This window comes from Gallinula chloropus (assembly GCF_964237585.1).
Source record: "Gallinula chloropus genome assembly, chromosome: 31".
NCBI lineage: Eukaryota > Metazoa > Chordata > Aves > Gruiformes > Rallidae > Gallinula > Gallinula chloropus.
Genome location: NC_140116.1, coordinates 2,178,675 through 2,196,332, shown reverse-complemented (window position 1 = coordinate 2,196,332; position 17,658 = coordinate 2,178,675). Strand labels below are relative to the sequence as shown.

General features: G+C 57.5%; 1 protein-coding gene across 1 annotated transcript; it reads left to right on the top strand.

Annotated features, from left to right (window-relative positions):
* Positions 1-2,731: 2,731 nt before the first annotated feature.
* SENP1 (SUMO specific peptidase 1) lies at positions 2,732-16,660 on the top strand (the record flags this gene model as incomplete). Its single annotated transcript, XM_084277154.1, has 16 exons — positions 2,732-2,842; positions 4,031-4,103; positions 4,195-4,384; positions 5,816-5,978; positions 7,158-7,261; positions 7,341-7,588; positions 7,774-7,828; positions 8,004-8,042; positions 8,141-8,225; positions 8,853-9,005; positions 10,077-10,208; positions 10,769-10,972; positions 11,612-11,691; positions 15,389-15,473; positions 15,825-15,920; positions 16,587-16,660. 16 exons carry the CDS (start codon positions 2,732-2,734, stop codon positions 16,647-16,649), a joined length of 1,881 nt encoding a protein of 626 aa, XP_084133280.1. The 3' UTR covers positions 16,650-16,660.
* Between the last annotated feature and the right edge of the window lie 998 nt (positions 16,661-17,658).

Here is a 17,658-nt window from a genome sequence, read left to right as displayed (position 1 = left end):
GGGAGGGAGGGAGGGGCTGGGCCTGTGCCAACAGCCCCCAACCCCACATTGTGTCCTCCCCCCCGGTCCCGGGTGAGGGACAGGGACACACCACAGGTGTGCTGCCTGGCGCTGCCCTTCCTCCCGCATCCTGCATCCCCGGGCAGCATCCTGCATCCCTGGGTACCACCTGGCATCCCTGGGTACCACCCGGCATCCCTGGGTACCACCCAGGGTACTTGGCCCTTAGGTTGTCACCTTCATCCCTGGGTACCACCCAGCATCCTGATCAGCATCCAGCATCCCTGGGTACCACCCAGCATCTCTGATCAGCATCCTGCATCCCTGGGTACCACCTGGCATCTCTGATCAGCATCCAACATCCCTGAGTACCACCCAGCATCTCTGATCAGCATCCTGCATCCCTGCATACCACCCGGCATCTCTGGGTACCACTTGGCCCTTAGGTTGTCACCTCCATCCCTGGGTACCACCCACACCCCTGGGGTGGGTGGGGGTCCTCGGGGCAACACCCATGAACGAGCACCGGTCCCACACCCACAGCATCATCCTCAGCAGCATCCAGCAGGGAAACATGGAGCAGAAGCTCAACCTGCTTGGGAAGGTCGGGGGGGACCCGGTGCTGAGGGACCCTGGAGGTGGAGCTTTGGGATGGGGGTGGTTTTGGGGTGGGGGGTCTTTGAGGGGACGTGGGGAGGGAGATTCTCCATAGCCAAAGGGTGGTGGTCAATGGGTGTATGACAAGCGGGGTCCCCCAGGGGTCTGTCTGGGGACCGGTGCTCTTGAACATCCTTATCAATGACATGGGTGATGGAATTGAGTGCATCCTCAGCAAGTCTGGGGGTGACACCCAGCTGAGTGGGGTGATCGACACCCCAGAAGGACAGGAGCCATCCAGAGGGATCTTGACAGGCTGGAAAGATGGGCCTGGGGGAACCTGATGAGGTTCAACACTGCCAAGGGTCAGGTGTTGCCCTTGGGCCAGGAGAATCCCAGACATGGATACAGGCTGGGAGAAGAGCTCCTGGAGAGCAGCCCTGAGGAGAAGGACCTGGGGATTGTGGTGGATGAGAAGCTTGACATGAGCCAGCAGTGGCTCTTGCAGCTCAGAGGGTGATGGGGTCCTGGGCTCCATCAGCAGAAGGGTGGCAGCAGGGACAGGGAGGGGATTGTCCCTCTCTGCTCTGTCCTCGGGAGGCCCCATCTGGAGTCCTGTGTCCAGAGCTGGGGCCCCCAATACAAGAAAGATGTGGGACTGTTGGAGAGGGGTCAGAGGAGCCATGAGGATGCTCAGAGGGCTGGAGCAGCTCCCCTGTGGAGAGAGGCTGAGGGAGCTGGGCTGGGTCAGCCTGGAGAAGAGAAGGCTGTGGGGGGACCTCACTGCAGCCCCCCAGTCCCTGAAGGGACCCCAGGAACAGGAGGGGAATGGGCTTGTTAAAGGGCAGAGACTGGCAGGACAAGGGGATGGGGTGAAGCTGGAGGAGGGAAGGGTGAGAGGAGAGATTGGGGGGAAGTTCTGTGCAGAGAGAGTGGTGAGGGGCTGGAAGGGGCTGCCCAGAGAGGGGGTGGGTGCCCCATCCATCCCTGGGGGTGTTCAAGGCCAGGTTGGCTGGGGCCCTGGGCAACCTTGTGTAGCTCCAGGCCTGGAGGTTGGTGTCCCTGCCTGTGGCAGGGGGTTGGAGCTCTGGGACCCTTGGGGTCCCTCCCAGCCCAGCCCAGGCTGGGGTTCTGGGATTCTCTGGGGCAGCCTGGATGGAGTTGGCTGCCCGGGGGGTGTCCGGCCAGCCCTGCCTGTCAGTCCTGGCTCCTGGGGTCTGGGAGCCCTTGCTGGACCTTGGGCATGTTTGGAACTGAAGGCAGCACCTGGGGTTTGTCTGGCATTGTTGCTGCTTTTAATTAGTGTCGTTTAATGAGGTTTCACTCTCTCTCTGTAGCACTTTCTGCCCAGAAACCCGCCGCGCCGCCAGGGGGCTCCCTCCTCTCTCCTCTCCTCTCCTTTCCTTCCCGCCACACACGGCCAGAGCGCCCTTCCCCTGCCGCCCTCCCGCCTCCCTCCTCTTCCGGCGGAGGCGCCCCGGCCTCTATTTCCGGTTCCGCTCCCGCCTCGCTACCGGCCGCCGCTGCCGCCGAGCGCGCTCTGTCGCCGCATCTTCCGCTTCCGGTAGGGCCGCGGGACCGGGGAGGGGGGGGTCTGGGGCTGGGGCCGGGCTGGCGGCTCCGGGGGCCGCCACAGCCGGTGCCGCTCCCGCCTCAGGGCCGGGGCCGGGCCTGGCGGGGCCGCCTCGGGGCCGGTGCCGCTCCCGCCTCAGGGCCGGGCCTGGCGGGGCCGCCTCGGCCGGTGCCGCTCCCGCCTCAGGGCCGGGGCCGGGGCCGGGGCCTGGCGGGGCCGCCTCGGGGCCGGGGTCGCTCCCGCCTCAGGGCCGGGCCTGGTGGGGCCGCCTCAGCCGGTGCCGCTCCCGCCTCAGGGCCGGGGCCGGGCCTGGCGGGGCCGCCTCAGCCGGTGCCGCTCCTGCCTCGGGGCCGGGCCGGGCCTGGCGGGGCCGCCGCGCTCCCTCACCCTCTCCCCGCTCCCTCCGTTCTCAGAGCTGCCTGCGACCGACCGCTCGCCCTCGGAGCCGGACAGACCCCCAACCCCCCCCACGAACCCCTGCCCTCAACCCCCTTCGGGACCCTCCCGGCCCCGGCGGGGCTCCGCGGTGTCTCTTCAGCCTCGGATGCGGCCGCGGAGCCCATGAGGATGGAGGCCCGGGAGGCGGCGCGGCTCAACCGCGGCTCCGCGTTCAAGGCCTTGGCGCTGCCCTCGCACGGGCTGCGGGATCCGCTCTCCCAGCCGGACGGAGAGGTGGGGGCGCCGCTTCGCGCTCCTCCGCGGGTCCCTCGGGGCAGCCGGTGACACCGCCCCCCCCTCCCCCTCCGTGTCCCCTTTGCCCCTGCCCCGGGGGGACAACTATGTGGGTTTGGGGACTGGTAGCTTCTCTCGACCCCTATCCTGTGGGTCTCCCTGGGGCAGGGTCTCTCACCCCCCCCAAGCCCTTCTCTTCCTCCTTCCATGGGTCTCCCTGGGGGTAGGGTCTCTCATCCCCCACCCTGAGTCCTTCTGCCCCCTCCATGGGTCTCCCCAGGGGCAGGGTCTCCCTTCCCCCCTGAGCCCTTCTTTACCCCTCTCCCCCTTCCATGGGGCTCCCCAGGGACAGGGTCTCTCATTACCCCCCCCCCCACCCCCTTCCATGGGGCTCCCCAGGGACAGGGTCTCTCATCCCCCCTGAGCCCTTCTCTTCCCCCTACCGGGGGGTCTCCCTGGGTACAGGGCCTCTCATCACACCCCTCCCACCCCCACCCCTTGGGTCTCCCTGGGACAGGGTCTCTCACCCCCCCAATCCCTTCTCTTCCCCCCTCCATGGGTCTCCCTGGGACAGGGTCTCTCACCCCCCCAAGCCCTTCTCTTCCCCTCCATGTGTCTCCCTAGGGGAAGGGTCTCTCACCCCCCCAATCCCTTCTCTTCCCCTCCATGTGTCTCCCTAGGGGAAGGGTCTCTCGCCCCCCAATCCCTTGTCTTCTCCCCCTCCCATGGGTCTCCCTGGGGACAGGGTCTCTCACCCCCCCCAATCCTTTCTCTTCCCCCCCATGGGTCTCCCTGGGGACAGGGTCTCTCACCCCCCACCATGGGTCTCCCTGGGACAGGGTCTCTCACCCCCCCAAGCCCTTCTCTTCCCCCCCCATGGGTCTCCCTAGGACAGGGTCTCTCACCCCCCCAAGCCCTTCTCTTCCCCCCCATGGGTCTCTCCCTGGGGGCAGGGTCTCTCCCTGGGGGCAGGGTCTCTCACCCCCCCAAACCCTGTCCCATAACACCCACTACTGGTTCCTTTCCCCTCAGCATAGGAGGGTGGAGGGGCCAGGGGGGTGATTCTTTACCTGTGCTGCCAGACCCCTCCCCCTCCAGTACTCACTAATTTACTAATGACATGATTAGGGAGGATCTGGGACCCAACCTCTAGTAAACCTCCTGACAAACCCCTGCTGCTTTCCCCAGTTCTTACCCCCCAAGCTCAGCACCTTCTCCTGTCCTGCTGGCAACTCCTCCTGTGCCCTCAACTACACCCCAGGTAAGATGTTTCCCACCTGAGTGTTGGATTTGGGTTGGTTTCTCCCCTTTTTATCCCCTACCATCTTTCCTTTCCCCTCTCTTCCCCACAGAAACCCCCTGCTCTGAGAGCTACCAGGCAGCAGGAGAACCTCGAGCCTTCGGCCCCGGTGCCAACGGGCAGTGGAGGGGGTTGGCTCCTCTTCTTCCTCCTCTTCTTCCTCCTCCTCCCCTCCTGGGCTCCTCGGCGCAGAAGCCGCGGCTCAGCCGAGGGTCCTACCTGGAGGCTCGGAAAACCCCCAGGTACATCCAGCTTCTGGCCTCTCCTGGGATAGCTGGGGGGGATTGGGGGTTGGGGGGAGGCTTTTTGGGGCTGGGGTTTGGGGGGGCTTGGTTTTGGGGAGGGGGCCTTGTTTGGGGGCTGGGGTTTGGGAGGGGATGGTTTTTTGGGGCTGGGGCTTGGGGAGGGGCTATTTATTTGGGGCTGGGGTTTGGGGGGGGGGGGCTTGTTTTTGGGGGAGGGCTGGGGTTTGGGGGGGCTTGTTTTTTGGGAGGGGGCTTTTTTGGGGGCTGAGGTTTGGAGGGGGCATTTGGGGGGGCTGGGGTTTGGGGGGCTGGTTTTTTGGGAGGGGGCTTTTTTGGGGCTGGGCCTTGGGGAGGGGCTGTTTGTTTGGGGCTGGGGTTTGGGAGGGCTTGTTTTTGGGGAGGGGGCTTTTTGGGGGGCTGGGGTTTGAGGGGGCTTGTTTTTGGGGAGGGGGCTTTTTGGGGGGCTGGGGTTTAGGGGGGCTTGTTTTTGGGGAGGGGGCTTTTTGGGGGGCTGGGGTTTAGGGGGGCTTGTTTTTGGGGAGGGGGCTTTTTGGGGGGGGCTGGGGTTTAGGGGGGCTTGTTTTTGGGGAGGGGGCTTTTTTGGGGGGGCTGGGGTTTGGGAGGGGCTTGGTTTTTTGGGGCCGGGGCTTGGGGAGGGGGCTGGGGCTTGGGAGGGGGCTGGTTTTGGGGACTGGGGCTTGGGGAGGGGGCTGGGTTTTGGGGGGCCGGGGCTTGGGGAGGGGCTCGTTTTTGGGGGCCGGGGTTTGGGAGGGGTCTTTTTGGGGCTGTTTATTTGGGGGCTGGGGGGGCTGTTTTGGGGCTGTTTTTTGGGGAGGGGCCTTTTTGGCAGCTCTGGGATCAGCACAGGGTGGGAATATGGGTCTGTAGGTGCCTTTTGATCTTCATAACCCCCCCTGGGGCAAAGCTGGGGGCCCTGAGTGTGGCTTTTGGGTGGGAAACAGGGTGGGGGAACCCATCTTCTAGATCCTGCTGTGCTGTAAAGGGCTGTGAGGTGGGGCTGGGCGTGGGGAAGGGAAGGGTGTCTGCTTGTGTGGAGAGAGAACCCAAATCCAGGCCCTGGGATCTCCCTCTCCTGAGGTTCCTCCCTGTCCTGGGGTGTGGGTGGGAGCAGGAGCTGGATCTGCTGGGGAAAGGCTCTGACCTGGGTTTCTTTTCCAGGCTCTGGCTCCCTCACAGTGCCACCTTGTGGCATCTCTTTGGGTAACCAGGCTGTAGGGACACCTGCTTTCTCCTCAAACTTTAGGAAAAACCCCCAAATTTGGGGGAAAACCTGAAATCTTCAGCTCTGAGGTGGATCAGAATCGGGTACCCAGCCTCTCAGCTGAGTTTGGGGATGAAGAAGGGTGAGTTTAAGCATCAAAAAGAAGCTGAAAGGGAAATCAAAACCTTTTCTTTCTCTCTCCACAGTGGGACATCCAATATTTTCCTTGGAAAATCCAACCACCACTGTCATGTGTCAGCTTTTCCCAGCAAACCAGCTCAGAGCCCCTCCTGGAGCGGCCCCTGTCGCCGCAGCAGCTTGCTCAGCCCCAAGAAGACCCCTCGGAGGTTCATCAGCACAGCTGAGGAGGTAATTAATGAGCTTGGGAGATGGTTTAATGAGGGGTTATTGCTGAAGGGGATCTCTCCTGGGTGCCTCTAACCAACTCTCTTGTGCTGGGTTTGCACCCAATGGGGAGAAGCTGCCCCCACCTCATGTCCAGGCTTTGGATGGGCTCAGGTTGATGGTGGAACTCAAGACAATCACCCCCCAGGATGCTCCTGCCCCCATAAAATCTCTTGTTTCACACACAGCAGCTCCATGGGTGGGGTGTTTCCACCCTCAGCAAGTGCATGATCCAAAGCTGGGAGGAGTGGGTGACACACAGGACACTCCTCTGCCATCCAGAGAGACCTGGGCAGGGAGAGACCAGATGAGGTTCAACAACAGCAAGTGGAGAGTCCTGCCCCTGGGAGGGAAGAACTGCTGGAATCAGGACAGGCTGGGGGGAGCTGCTGGGGAGGAGCTCTGAGGAGAAGGACCTGGGGGTGCTGGGGGGTGACAGGGTGGCCACGAGCCAGCAGTGTGCCCTGGGGGCTGAGAGAGACAAGGGGATCCTGGGGGCATCAGGAGGAGTGTGGGCAGCAGGTGACAGGAGGGGATCCTCCCCCTCTGCTCTGCCCTGCTCAGGCCCCACTGGAGTGTTGTGTCCAGGTCTGGGCTCCTTGGGATCAAAGGGACAGGGATCTCCTGGAGAGAGTCCAGAGGAGGGACAGGGAGATGCTGAAGGGGCTGGAGCATCTCCCCTGGGAGGAAAGGCTGAGGGACCTGGGGCTGTTCAGCCTGGGGAGGAGAGACTGAGAGGGGATCTGATCACTGGGGATCAAGAGCTGAAGGGTGGGACACAGGGGGCCATGGGCAGCCTCTGCTCAGTGTCTGTGGGGACAGGACAAGGGGTGATGGGCTCAAGTTGGAGCACAGGGAGTTCCCCCCAACCTGGGGAAGAACTTTTCCCCAGTGAGGGTGAGGGAGCCCTGGGACAGGCTGCCCAGGGGGTGTGGAGTCTCCTTCTCTGGAGAGATTCCACCCCATCTGGACACCAACCTGTCCTGGGGAGCTGCTTTGGCAGGGGGGTTGGACATGATGGGCTCTGGAGGCCCCTTCCACCCCCTGTGATTGTGTCCCCTGTGGGATTTGGGGTGTCCCCTGTGGGATTTGGGGTGTCCCCTGTGGGATTTGGGGTGTCCCCACCTGCTGGTTTCCCTGCAGACCGTTCGGGAGGAGGAGCGGGAGATCTACCGGCAGCTGCTTCAGATGGTGACAGGGAAACAATTCTCCTCCTCCAAACCCTCTTCACTCTTCCCCTTCCACCTGTGAGTATGTGAAACGCTTCTCCTCACCCCACAGCATCCTGTCTTCTCCTTGGCAACTCCCATTCTGGTTCTTCTCCAGCTCCAGATGTTCCAACTCCACCAAACCCTTAGTGAAAGAACCTCCCAGCAAGAACTCAACACTGTTTGAAGCTCCAAATCTCACACCAGCCAGGCCAGCAACCAGTGTTCTCAGAGCACAGGAGCAGCCATCCCATAAACCTCCTCTCTATCCTGCTCCCAGTTACCCCTCCAACCTCTTTGAGTCCAGTAACTCCACAGCCCAGCATCAGCATGAAAACCTACCAGCATCCAACCTGAAGTCTGAAGGTAAAAAAACGTCAAACAGCCCAAAACCAACCCAAAAATAACCCCTGAATGAATCCCCCAACCCCAGGAACCCCCATAAATGTGTAGGTCACCCCTTTTTTCCCCCTCCCTGCTGGGATTTGGGCTCCTGTGTGAGGAATCCTGAGGGTGATGATGTTCCATGAGCTCTTAACTCTTTTTTCCAGGGTCAGATTCTGTCATTTTACTCAAGGTTAAAGATTCCAGAACCCCAGCTCCAAGGTGAGGGGCTGGAGAAACGGGGTCTGGGAGGAGGGGTGGGCTTCTTGGCTTGTATTTAAATGCTGGGGAGGGAAGGGGGAAGGTGGGGAAGGGGAAAGTGGGGAGGAAACAGGCATTGCTTCCCCTCCATGCGAAGGAGCCCACCCACACCTCTCCTCTCTCCCCCCCTTTCCAGCCCCCCCTTCTTCCAAGCAGAGCTGTGGATCAAAGAACTGTGAGTACCTGGGGTTATTTCCTCTATTTCCCTCCCTTTCTGGAACATTCCTGGATCAAACTCTTGATTTCTCTGTATAAACTCTCCTGATGTTCCAGCACCAGTGTCTACGACTCCCGAGCTCGGGAGAGGTGGAGGCAAATCGAGGAGCAGAAGGCACTGGCCTTACAGCTGCAGAGCCAGGTAGGACAGACAGCCAGGCTTTTCCCCCAAAACACTGGTGCTTGGGAGCCTGGGGGCTGGGAATGAAACCGGGAAGGGAAAAATGAAAGGGGGGAAACCCCACAAAACTCAGGTTTTTGGGGGGTTGGCATCATTTTTGGGGATGAAAATGGAATTGGGAAGGTGAAAACAATGGGGAAAACCCCCCTAAAACTCAATTTCTTTGGGATTTGGGATGAAAGTGGAATTGGGAAGGGAAAAACCAGGTGGGAACCCCCCCAAAAAACTCAAATTTTGGGGGATTTGGGGTGAAAATGAAATTGGGAAGGTGAAAACAATGGGGAACCCCCCCAAACTCAATTTCTTTGGGATTTGGTATCATTGTTTGGGGTGTGAATAAAATTGGGAAGGGGAAAATGAGGGGGGAACCTTCAAAACTCCATTTCTTTGGGGTTTGGGATGAAATCAAAACTGGGAAGGGAAAAACAAGGAGGGGGAAACCCTGAAAACCCAATTTCTTTGGGGTTTGGCATCATTTTTCCCCCCTTCCCTTAGCAGGGGGCTTGGTAGGGTCATGATCAAGGTGGGTGTTCCCCCTCTGTGTCCCCAATTCCCCCCCTAATCTGAAGGTGTCTCCCCTCCCTCCAGCGGCTGCAGGAGCAGGAGCACTCGGTGCAGGATCTGGTGGATCTCAACCTCCGTGTCCCCCTTGAGAAGGAGATCCCTGTCACTGTGGTCCCTGAAGAGAAGGAGGACACCAAAGCAGCTGATGGGGAAGAGGAGTTCCCTGAAATCACTGAGGTAGAGCTGGATCTGGAGTAGACAGACTGGGGGGTGGGAAGAGATCAGGGGAATCGCAGAGTCACCAGGTTGGAAAAGACCTTGAGGATCATCAAGTCCAACCAATCCCCTCCTGAGCTAAAACAGATCCCTGAGCACCTCACCTACCCATCTGTTAAACACACCCAGGGGAACTCAGCCCTGCTCCTGCTCCAGGCCCGTGTTCCACAGCCCCACAACTCTTCCAGGGAAGAACTTTCCCCTCCCATCTGCTCTGCCCCTGCCCTGGGGCAGCTTGAGCCCATTGCCCCTTGTCCCATCTCCTGTCCCCTGGCTGCAGAGACCATCGCCCACCTCTCTGCACCCTCCTGGCAGGGCAGGGGAGGTGGGGAGAAGGGCTCCCCTCAGCCTCCTCTTCTTCAGGCTCAACACCCCCAGCTGCTCCTCAGAGGATTCACCCTCCAGCCCCTTCCCCAGCCTGGTTGCCCTTCTCTGCACTCGCTCCAGCACCCCAATGTCCTTCTGATGGTGAGGAGCCCAGAACTGGACCCAGCACTCGGGGTGCAGCCTCCCCAGTGCCCAGTCCAGGGGCACAATCCCCTCCCCAGCCCTACTGGCTACGCTGGGGCTGACACAAGCCAGGATGCCCTTGGCCTTCCTGACCATCTGGCCACACTGCTGGCTCATGGTCAGTCACCCAACACCCCCAGGTTCTTCTCCAGCCAGTCTCCCCCAGCCTGTAGCTGCTGGGGGTTGTTTGAGTCCCATGTGCAGCACTCTGCCCTTGGCCTTGTTAAACCTCATCCCACTGGCCTCATCCTGTGGATCCAGCCTGTCCAGACCCCTCTGAAGTCCCTCCCCACCCTCAGGCAGATCCACACCTCCTCCCAGCTCAGTGTCACCCCCAAACTTCCTGAGGGAACATCCCATCCCTTCATCCAGGTCATTGCTAGAGAGAGGTGCGACTCCCCAAATCCACGTGTGGAGATGGAGACCTGTTCCCTTTCCCCCCTCAAAGACCAAACCTGGGATTGACTCCAGGTTTTGGGAATAGCAGGACCTCTCCCAACCCTCTCTATCTCCTTCCTGCAGGAGATGGAGAAGGAGATAAAGAACGTGTTCCGAGGTGGGAACCAGGATGAGGTCCTGAGCGAAGCGTTCCGGTTAACCATCACCCGCAAGGACATCCAGACCCTCAACAACCTCAACTGGCTCAATGATGAGGTGAGGAACCCCCCCTCGGGCACCTAAAATTGGGGGTGGGGGTGGTTTGGGGGCAATAAGAGAGCAGATTCAAGAGACCAAAGTGACCAAACCCCGAAAGAAATGGGGGATGATTGTGGGTGCAAGGTGGGTGCTGGGAGGAATAGGGGTGTTGGGAGGAGTGGGAGTGGGCAGGGCTGGGAGGGGGGGGCAACCAAAAACATCACAGGAGGCTGCTCCTCAACCTTTCTGGAGTTTGAAGGGGTTTGGGGTGGGTTTGGAGGCTTAAGGGCTGGGGGTTGGAGGGGGTTTTTGGGGGGCTGGGGTTTGGGGGGAGGGGCTCTCTTGGGGGCTGGGGGTCGGGGAGGGGCTTTTTGGGGGGCTCTTTTGGGGGCTGAGGTTTGGGGGCTGTGCTTTTGGGGAGGGCTCTTTGGGTGCTTGGTTTGAAGAGGCATTTGGGCTGTTGAAAATCCACCCCAGTGACTTTTTGAGTCCTCAGAGGGACAGTTTGGAAGCAAAACCAGCTCCCCCTGGGGACAAAACCCCTTATGCAGAAACACCCACCCTCTTTCCTTCCCCAGATCATTAATTTCTACATGAATTTACTGATGGAACGAAGCAAAGAGAAAGGTTTACCAGCAGTTCATGCCTTCAACACCTTCTTCTTCACCAAATTAAAAACAGCAGGTTACCAGGCAGTGAAACGTTGGACTAAGAAAGTGGATATCTTCTCTGTGGATCTCCTCCTGGTGCCTATTCATCTAGGGGTGCACTGGTGCCTGGCAGTGAGTGTGTTTGGCCTAAAAACTTGTTGGCTCAAGCTAAAACACCACATCTTTTCAGCTCCTGGGGTTATTTGGGAGGAGGGATGCGTTGGAAAAATTGTCTAGGGTAAAAATCAAAGGCTGGAGGGAAGAAAGAGATAGTAGAGAGCTTCAGGGTGTGTGTCTGACCTTGGGAGGAAAACAAGGCTGGTGCCAAGGTTGTGTTGAGATAGCTTATTCTCTGGAGAAAGCTCTCCTTTCTGTGTTCCCACAAAGTCTTCTTTAGAGCCTGGTTTGGGAGAGGTGTAGATGACAGATAATGTGCTCTGCTTTCTCTCCCTCCTGTCCCCAGGGGGTTGTTCTGTCCCTTGGCTCTGGATCACGCAGGGTTTTTGAGCTTTGAGCTCCAACCACCTCGTAGGGCTGGTTAAACCACCCAGAGGAGCCATGCTGGTGTGAAAATGAGGGGCAGAATCCCCTCCAAAAACCCCTCAGGGAGGGGATTTGGGGAGGGAGGGCTGTGCAGAGGGTGTTAGACACCCCCCCAAAATCCTTCTGTGCTCCTCAAACTGTCTAAGCTGAGTTCTGGGTGCACCCCAAGCGTTGCATCCCAGGAGCTCCTGGTGTTGTGTGTTGATTAACCAGCCTCTCTCCTCACAGGTTGTGGACTTCAGGAAAAAAACCATCACCTACTATGACTCCATGGGGGGGCTGAACAGTGAAGCCTGCAGGATCCTGTTGTGAGTAACAGCCGTGCCTGGTGGAAACCAAACAGGTTCCTCATCTCTCTCGGACCCTTCTGTGGGGATGGTCCCTTTCTGGGTCAGGATTTGGAGGAGCATCCTGGTTTTCACACCTGGCTTATCCCACCCAGCCTGGTGCTGATTTCCTGGGGTTTCTCCTCCTCCCAGAAGCTCTGTGGGATGAGGCTGGTGTTCTCTCCATCCCTAGGGATGAGTTCCAGGCTCGTTCTCCTATGGACATCAGGCTTTAACCACTCTTAGAGTCATCTTGAGGAGGGAAAGAGTTTCTCAGACCTTCAGGGATTGGGATCCCTCCCTTTGTGGTGAGAAGAAACAGCATCTCCTTCCTCCCAGGGGGAGTTTTTCCCACCTGTGGCACAGATCAGCTCTGTGGTTCTCAGGAGATTCTGGATGAATCCCTTTGCTACCAAATTAGGGCCAGAATTATCACCCAGAGCTGGGTGAATCCCTGTTCTCCTCTGCAGTTTGAGCCCACAAAGGATTTGTTTATCACATTGGGGCAGCCCCCTCTTGTAGCAGAACAGATCCAGAGTTGTTTTCCCATGTTTGGAAGCCTCTCTCAAACAAAGCATGGGTAAAAAGGGGGTGGAAAGCCCCCCCCTTCCTCTTCTCCAAGGCCCTGGCCACTTAGGGCCTGATGCAGCCACCAGCCTCTTGTCACTCCCACGTTGACCCTGGGTTGATCTTTGTTTCTGTTTCTTGTCTCTGCTTCATTCTGACCCCCACCTTGGGAATCTGATCCCTGGGAATCTGCTCCCTGGGAGTCTCCTTGCCAGGAGGTGTCACTCATTCAGCCCAGGAATGTGGATAATGATGAACACCAGACACATGCCATTTCCAGTCTGTTTAGCACCTTTTGTTTTCCAGTTCAGGTGCTTCTCACCATCCTCCTGCTCCTGGTTCCTTTAATTAACTGGAAAAAGAGCCACTTTCCCCTTTCTATCCCATTCCTGCTTCCCTCCTTCACCCCATTCCATGGCCTTGCTCAAAATGGGAAAGGGGAAGCAGAAAACTCTTGGGAAGTGGCTCTGGAGCAGCATCTCTTCACTGGGCAGAGCTGATCCAGTTGGGATCAGCCCCTTTCTGCCCAAATATGTGATTCTGGGTGGGGGGGAAACAACAGGAGAATGGATCTCTGATGAGGTGTAGCACCCAGGAGGTGAGAGGGGGACTCAGGAGTCCTGCCCCCTGCTTCATTTAGGGGGGTCTGGGATTGAGGAATCAGCTTCCCTTGGCCCTAATCCTTTTCCCTCTTGTTTCCTTTTAGGAGGCTTTTATTGGTTGAATGCAGTGGGAGGATCACACCTGGAAGAAGGGACGGAGGTCCTATTCATGGTTAGTGACCCTTTCATGCTTTCAATCTTTAGAGCTTCCTAAAAGTGTGGTGAGTCTCAAACCCTTAGCCCAGAGGAGGGATACTGAGGCACAGGGAAGGTAACTGGTGGAACAGAGGGGCTGGCAGCCCAGCTAGGAGCAAGCAGGGGGGACCATGGGTGTAGGAGCGAGTGGGGACCACAGATTTAGGAGCTTCTGGGTGGGTTTTGATGATTTGATGGGGTTTTTAGTCCAGAAAGGACACAAATCTGCTCTCAGGTTTAGGAAACAGAGAGGAAAAGTCTTGGATGGGGCATCCTGGACCTTGAGGTGCCCTGAAGGAGTTCATGGGTTACATTCTGCTCCCCAAAACTCTCCTGGGATTGGAAGTTGAGGTGTTTCCTTGTGTTCTCCTCCTAAAAAGTTGCTCAGGCTCCTGGGATGGGGCATCCTGCTTCCCAGGAGGGGCTCTGTGCTTCCCAGGAGGGGCTCAGTGGTGTTTCCTACACCATTAGCTCTTATTTTTGGATACCTGGAGCCATGTCCCATTCCATGAAAGGGTTTTTTTTTGGCTTTATTTAATCCTTCCCTTAGATTTCCCCCCTGACTGATCTCATCTTGTCCAAGTGGCGTGCTTCCCAAAAGGAATCCCAGTGGTTGCTGGCAGCTGGTGGGACCCCGTGCTGGGAAAACTGGGCTGGGAGCTGATAGGCACCCAGGGGGCTGCTACTCCCCTCCCTGGCACCCCAATTTCTAGGGTTAAAGTCACTGGGATGGGGCTGTCCCCATGGCTGGAAGCTGCTGTGTGGCTTCCACTGTTGCTTTGAGCCCTTGGTTGAGCAGCTCCTGGGTGTTTTGGGGACTCCTTTTCTCTCCAGGAGGCACCAGGGGGATGAGTTGGATGAGTTGGACCTTCCACCTTCTGGGCTGTTGTGTGGGTCACATCGTTCCCAGCTCCCCTGGTGCCAAACCTCTGTGGATTGGGTACCCCAGAGCTGGCACCTCTCCCAAACCCGCCTCCCCTCTCAGTGCCAGATGCTCTCCTGACCCTTCCCTTGGAGCCAGCAGCCTCTAATCCCTTCTCTTTCCCTCTCCAAACATCCTCATCGCAGCCACAACACTGAGGGAGCTCCTCAGGGGTGATTTGAGGACATTCCAGGTGGGAAGGGGGTGGTTTGTGGGGCTCTTCCTGGTGGTTTCGGGTCTGCCAAGCTGAGCATCACTTAATGCCACCAGCTGCCTATAGAGCAGGGGGGTTTTGGGGACATTAAGAGCATCTTGGACCCATCACCTTGTCTCCTTGGGCTCAAGGCAGCCTTTGTGTCCATGTCTCTTCCCTTCCCAGTGATGGGAATGGTTCAGGGTGTTCCTATCCACAGAGGGAATAGCGTGGTGCTTCCTTGGGATGCTCCACACTCCATCTTGGGAGAGTTTCCAAGGAGACAAAGGGAGGGAAAACCCCCTCCCAGCTCTCCAGTTCCCACCCTCTTCAGTTCTTCCAGCTGTGTAATTCAGGCTGAACTGGTGGAAGCCTCTTTGGGCAGCAGAGATGGACCCTCATCCCTCTTCCCATTTCTTCCCTCATTTTCCAGTTCTGTGGAGGCATTTCACATCCCAGCCCCTCTTTGGCTGGCTCCTTGCTCTTCCCACTCACCTGGATCCCCAGAAAAACATCTCCTTGAGGACTGTGGCCCTTCCCAGGGTGCTTCCCCTCCATCCCTCAATCCTTGGGACCTTGTTTGAGGAAGCCAAGCTCCTCTTCCTTAGCTTCCCTCTCTGGGAAAGCTCTTCCCATCCATCTCCCACCCTGGCACGTAGGATTGGAAGGGGAACCCTGGGAGAAGGAGTTCCAGGGTATCTCCCAGCCAGCTGAACCCCCTGAGGCAACTAAACACCTCACCACCTTTAAGAAACACCCTCAAACTCCATGAGGCCCCAGTTTCTGGGGTGTCTCAGGCATCAGATTTGGGGCTCAGCTCACTGGTCTCCCCTCAAGTCCAGCTCTCTGCTCCGTATCAGCCCATTGAGGCATCCCTGAAGCAGCTGAGGTGGTTATTTCCCTCATCTCTGAGTTTAGATTTGTCCTCCTTGGGTTTATTTGTGCTTCCCAGGCTCTCCTTGGTGGGTGCTTGTTTTGGGATGAGGTTTTCCAGCTCTGCTTGATCCTTTCAGCTCCCTCCAAGCCCCAATTTGTAGATTTCCCCCCTCCCCTTTTTTTTTAATCACCCCTCCCTGATCTTGAGATGAAAATCTTGGGCTTCCTTTCTGCTTTAATTCCTCAAACACAAGACACCTCAGCCCAACAGCCACAGAGCCTGCTGGCCCTCTTAAGTGACCTCTTCTCTCTCCTCTCCTCCAGGCAATACCTGAAGCAGGAAAGTCTGGACAAGAAGAGGAAAGAGTTGGACACCAACGGCTGGTCGCTGCTCAGTAAGAAGAGCCAGGTGGGTTTGTGGAGATTTGGGGAAGGGGATTGGGGGGGAGATCCATCCTTCCTCCTTTTCTTTCCCCCTCCCTACTTTTCCCACCTGGTTTTCCCCATGGATACCTTCTCCTGGTGACTCTGGGAGGGTGGAAAGTGAACTAATCTCAGCTCTGGAGCAGCAAATCCCTATCCAAGCCTTTCTAAGGAGGCTTCTCCATGCAGGATGTCCTCCTCTTCACCCTCACCACCCCCCTTTCTCCTCCTGCACCCCCCTACCCTTCACCTAGAGCTCCCCATCCTTAGCAGTGAGCTCTTTGGATCCCAGTTTTGGGAATAACCCCTTCTTTCTTCTCCTTTCCCCCCAACCAAGGAGATCCCACAGCAGATGAACGGCAGCGACTGCGGGATGTTCGCCTGCAAATACGCCGACTGCATCACCAAAGACAAACCCATCAACTTCACCCAGGTAACACCCCACCTCCTGCTCAGGGAGGGACAGACAGACACACACACCCCTTAGCCTGATTTATTATTCCCCACCCACCCACAAACACCCTTTGCCACCCCCTCAGAGGGTTTGGTTTGGGGAGGGGGGTGGTTCTTGCAGCAGAGCTGACCCAGAGCACTGCAGCAGCTCTGTGTAAATGGTTATTCCTCAGCTCTTCCACCCCAATCCATGGGGTGCATCACCCACACCCCTCCTGGGGACCCATTCCTGGCCATAACTCAATTCCAGGAAGGGAGTTTTGCTGCTGCTCCTACATGTGTAAATGTTTTGACTCCTAATTAATTAGAGTGCATCATCAGGGGAATGTTATTACCCAGATCTCATCCTGGTGATGGCTGATTCCAGCTCTTCCACCCCAGTCCATGGGGTGCATCACCCACACCTCTCCTGGGGACCCATTCCTGGCCATAACTCAATTCCAGGAAAGGAATTTCACTGCTACTCCCATGTGTGGGGATGTTTTGACTCCTAATTAATTAGCCTCATCAGGGGGATGTTATTACCCAGATCCCATCCTGGTAATGACTGATTCCACCCATTCCCCTGATCCCATCCCAGGAACTGTCACTTCCCACCCTGATGGCTGTTTCCTTCCCCTTTCTCTCTCTCCATTCCCCCCCAAAGCAACACATGCCCTACTTCAGGAAGAGAATGGCTTGGGAGATCCTCCACCGCAAGCTCTTATGATGCCACCACCACTCCCCAAACCCCCCCCAACTTCCCTTTTTGGGGGGGTGGGGAACCCTTATCAAGAGAAGTGCCCGGATCTACCCAGCACCATGGCTGGTGCCCACCTGCCTGAGGCCTGGGGGTACCCAGCAAACCAACTCTACACCCCAGGGGGGGTTGTTTTTTGGATGAAAACACCCTTTGGCCACGGACCAACATGCAATAGCACCCTCTGGAAGAACCCTTCAGAAGCAGCACCCTCCAGAAGCACCCCCCTTGGGAAGCCCTCTTTGGAAGCACCCCCCTTTCAGAAGCCCCCCTTGGGAAGTCCCTTCAGAACCCCCCCCCCACTTCAGAACCCCTTTTTGTCTTCATTTGATACCCCCAACCTCTTTTTTTACAAGCGATTCCAGGTGCTGAGGCTCCAGGATATGGGATGGGGAGCAGCTTTGGCTGGATCAGGAGCTTCTTTTTTAGTTTTAGGTTGTGGGTTTGGGGGTTTTGGGGTTTTTTTCCTCCTTTTTGCTGCTTTTTCCTTGCTGGTTTTAACTGGGAAAGGGAGAGGCAGGTTGAGCATCCCTGGATCCCCAACTAGGGCTGAGGAGCAGGGTGTGGATATCTCCTAAAATCACTTTGATATCAGACACAGCTCTTGCAGGGTCACTTTTTGGGCCCATTTCTTCCCCAATAAGTTGCTCTCCTGCTTTATTTTTGATTTAAAATCCCCCAAATTCAGGTACTAAGCCCCCAGAGCCTCTTCACCAGCCCATTGTATATATTCCCAGATGGTTTTTTACCCAGAGTAACCCCAACTCTGTGTGCTGGGGCTTCTCCCCTTGGATTTGATTCATATTCCCTATTATTATTCTCTTTTTCTGGGGCTTTTCTTGGGAGTTGGGGGATTTTTTTCCCCTCCTTTTTTTTTCCCTGTTTCTCAGGGGTTGGGGGCTTTTTTTTTTTCCCTCCCCCTTCTTCCTTTTTCCCTGCTCTGGCTTTGCCTCCTCCCAGGAGCCACCTTTGTCCTCAG